The sequence below is a fragment of the Prunus dulcis genome, chromosome 1 (genome assembly GCF_902201215.1).
Source record: "Prunus dulcis chromosome 1, ALMONDv2, whole genome shotgun sequence".
Lineage (NCBI taxonomy): Eukaryota > Viridiplantae > Streptophyta > Magnoliopsida > Rosales > Rosaceae > Prunus > Prunus dulcis.
The window spans coordinates 14,657,525-14,661,444 of NC_047650.1; the positions used below are offsets into that span (position 1 = coordinate 14,657,525).

At 35.5% G+C, this 3,920-nt stretch overlaps 1 protein-coding gene across 1 annotated transcript; it reads right to left on the bottom strand.

The window, feature by feature from the left end:
• Window positions 1-641: 641 nt before the first annotated feature.
• Window positions 642-1,472, bottom strand: LOC117616681. The gene is made up of 3 exons (XM_034346069.1): window positions 1,244-1,472; window positions 1,094-1,167; window positions 642-1,016 (listed from the first exon to the last, which is right to left on the bottom strand). The coding sequence occupies exons 1-3, from the start codon at window positions 1,328-1,330 to the stop codon at window positions 734-736; spliced, it is 444 nt and encodes a 147-aa protein (XP_034201960.1). The 5' UTR covers window positions 1,331-1,472; the 3' UTR covers window positions 642-733.
• Window positions 1,473-3,920: the final 2,448 nt, after the last annotated feature.

Consider the following 3,920-nt stretch of genomic DNA (forward strand, 5'->3'; position numbering starts at 1 on the left):
TGATTTGCAGTAGAGCTGTCAATACAACCACTACAGGCCAGTACCATACCTGAAAACTGCTATACACGAGGTCTGGACATGAGTTTATTGGCATCTCCTTCCGCTTCCATTCCCTCGTACTTCGGACCAGATTGTCACAGAAGACATGTCAAGAACTGGAACGTGGATGGACCTTCGATTTGATATTGAGACCATTGGTGTTGACATGGGTGACGCCATTCTCCAAGAATTGATGGAAGATACCATATTAAGCTATGTAGATGGAAGTCCCAAAAGTGAAAATGCTTTAGTTATGGCCGAGTCAAATGAAAAAGATAGCATTTTGAACTTGTGAAACACAATCTGGCTTATTGTCCATGCCGAAAACCAACCCACCTTCTGGTTGAGGCAGTTGGAAAGCAAGTCATATATGTGCATCCAGAGGTTGAGAAACAACATTTCACCAATAAGGAGGAGATCTTCTTTAGCTATCCTGGAGTATCCTGGATCCAAGATGAATTGGCTTTGCAACTTTGTCAACTGAAATCATGTAGATAGTGCATAGAATCTGCCACATCGAAAAACTATGGCTCCCACGGCATCCTGGGCAACAGTTGTCGCATGAAACATCCTTAATGGATACGGTTTGCAAATACTCTGAATCCACAAGCTTTGATTTCTTGACTGAACATCTATAATTACAGATAAAGAAATTGTACGAAGTTACCAGAACAACAGAACCCAATCTCTAAAATTAACTTCTGACAAGGGTGTTATGGTTAACTTTCTTCCTTTTCTTTCCCCCTAACGATGGTGTCACCGGAGCTGCAGGTCTTTTCTTCTCAAACGCTTTGGTTCTGCTGTCTAAATCTTCATCGTCGTCATCATCGCTAGCAGCGGATGCGGCGGCGGACTCCTCGGCAAATTTGGCAGCAGCTCTTCTTCCAGCATCCAATTTGTAGTGTAATTTCCTTTCAAGGGGATCATCTGAAGGTACAAATTTGGATGGCCGGGGAACTTTAGCACCTAGTCCAAGCCTGAGAAAACCAATCAAGATAATTACACTCCCTTCACCCCAAAATTTTAAAAAAAATTTATATAAAAAAAAACTTGCCTAGCAGGTCGACTCTGTATTTCAAAATGCTCATCTTCTGCTGGTTCAGTCATGTCATTAACCCATTTTTTAGCCTGCACATAGGTAAATTTTCAATTCTGAAGCACAAACAAGGCAGCAACATTGTGGTGGAGGATTAAATTATCATACCAGTTCCAAAGCTTTATTCAATTTAATTATTTGAGGACGATCCTTTTTCTGCGACGTCTTGTTGGTGTGAGAACCCGTTGCCGACATAGTACCAAATCTTTATTAATCCACTGTTACAAAACTCAGAAGACGGAGAAAACTAACAACAAGAGGAAATTTAGACGAGAAGCGAAAGATTGTGGAGGGAGGGAGAGAAGAGAAGAAGCAAGTCGAATTTGCTGCAGCTGTGAATGAGATGGTGCGTGCGGCTAGGTTTAGAAAAGTTATTGTTTACAATTTGGACCCCAATATTTTATGTAATTCAAATATGTCTACAAACGTTTCAACAATTACGTTTGGACTCTAGTTTTTCCTTAAACAATTACTAATTGGTCCTTGCGGTGTCTTGACTTTGGGTTGACCGAGTTGAAATCTTTTGTACCCAATTTCTCTGTCTCCTCTCTATCCCCTATGTGTTTGAGTGACACATGTCCCAATTTATTATTAAAGAAACACCATATTTTGTAGTTCCGTTTTTACCCTTGCCATTGGTAAGGAAGGGACGATGGGAGAGGGGGAGAACGATGGAGGAGGGGAACATTCAGCCAGATCTGTTTTTTGATTAATACAACAACATGAATTAAAAAATATAGTGTTTCTTTAATAATAAATTGGGACACATATCATTCAAATACATAAGGGGCAGAGAGGAGAAATAAAATATTGGTATAGAATAGAAGATCTCAACTCGTTTCAACCATATCCAAGGCCTGAAGGTCGTCAGTCACAAAGGCCAATACTTTTTTAGAGATTGCATTTACAATTTCATGAATTAAAAAAAGACAGTATTTTTTTAGGAATTCATATGCTTTCTTAATTTTTTAGTCAACAGTGAGAGCCGTATTCAGTTACTTGACATTCTATGAAAAGAAAAGAAAAACTTTTAGCACATATTACACCATCATTCTATAACTATATTTGGCAACATGTTACATTTTTGCAGATTTGTTTCGTAGAGTAAAAATTAGCTCACCCATTAAACTAACATGTGAAGAATTGCAAAGACAAACGTGACACGACAGGTTCATCTATAATTTGAAAAAAAATCATTTTAAAAATTTATATGTTACAACAAGTTTATTGTCTAAACATTATACATAAGAAACATCTATTCTAAATTGTCCAAATTAAATAATCAAAAGTATAAAAAAAAATCAAAAATCAAAAAAACACAATATATTTACTTCTTCACAAGTCACTGATGAGTTTCTTAAGTAGGTACTATAGTGGCGGCTTCCCCCTTCCCTCCTGCTTGACACCTAGATTTGAAACCCCAAGGAGTTTTTTTCCTCCCAATGTAACCCAAAAAAAACAATTAATACTAACATACAAGGGTGTAAGCTGGCTTTAGAAAGCTCGAGTTCACATTGAATTTGAATCGAATTTGCTCATAAAAGGAACAAGACAAATCGAGCTTGGTTCGTTTAAGAAACAAATACATGTTTTGTTGATAAGCTTGTAAACATATCAATGATAAGAGTTTTGTGTTGAAATTGTGCATTGAACAATAATTTCCAAGAAACAACATCCAAAAAAAAAAAAAAAACCTCAAAGCATTTGTGTTTGCTTTCTTCTTTTTGAAGTTTTATATCTGCTTTGTAATTTTTTTTATTATTAAAGAAAGTACTTTGTAATTTTTATATTAAAGAAAGTACTTTGTATTATTCTTAATATATTATGTTTGTATTTTTATTTTTTGAATCTCATGTTTAAAAGTATTTTTTAAATATCAATCTCTTTGATGTTAGTTTATTATTGTAAGTTATCTCAATACAATTTGAGCTCATATCAAGCTCAACTAGTAAAAAAAAAATTCAAATCACGCTTCAAATTTTAAACAATTCAAGCTAGAACACTATGATATTCGACTCGACTCGTCTCGTCACATGCCTGTATGAATATGACATATTTCTAATGGGTATCTGACGAGTCGGCTCGATCCAAGGCAACGTCTACGGTGGACCTAGCGCATCGATGCGCCAATTTTTCAAAACTGCCACAGCAAGTAATAGGTAATATTATATTTCAAAAAATTAAAATAAAAAGAAATAGAAAAGATTATGATGGTGCTCTCCACATCCTAACATATCTATCCATCTCAACCCTAATTTGAGATTTGTTTTTCTGAAATAGAAAAGCTGCTCTTTTATCACTCTCTCGACAGCGACCAATAATCCACCCATCTCAACTGCCAACTCCTCTATTTCTTGACGATGGTGATTGAGTCTTCCTCCCATGTACAGATTGCTTAGCTCTCTTTTCTCTTGATAGTGACGACGGCTTGATGCAAACTGCACACGCCATCTTCGATCTCATCTTAGCCCAGGTATGATGTGTTACTGCTGTATATTCCAATCTTGGACCTCATCTCATCACCTTCTAGCAAATATTATTTTCCTTGATTTTGTTTCTTCTTTTCTTTTTTTTATTTTATAAATTCTTTTGTATTTCTTGTTGAGCCTAATATTTTCTAGATTTTATATTCTTTTGTAGTTTTTGAGTTGAATTAACTCTCAAGATCCACTTGGTATGAAATTTTAGATTGAAATTCCAATTTTTGGTGGGTCGATTTCAATATCTACAAATTGAATTATTTTCTGGAAATTGAGATAAAAGATCTAGGTGATTTGAAGTATTT

What these genes read in the sequence shown, in the direction of transcription:
- LOC117616681 (XM_034346069.1), bottom strand. Translation starts at nt 1,330, where the DNA reads ATGTCGGCAACGGGTTCTCACACCAACAAGACGTCGCAGAAAAAGGAT. An exon ending in TGAATAAAGCTTTGGAACTG is followed by an intron (nt 1,168 to 1,243) that starts GTATGATAATTT and finishes ACCTATGTGCAG; the next exon opens with GCTAAAAAATGGGTTAATGA. An exon ending in ATACAGAGTCGACCTGCTAG is followed by an intron (nt 1,017 to 1,093) that starts GCAAGTTTTTTT and finishes TGGTTTTCTCAG; the next exon opens with GCTTGGACTAGGTGCTAAAG.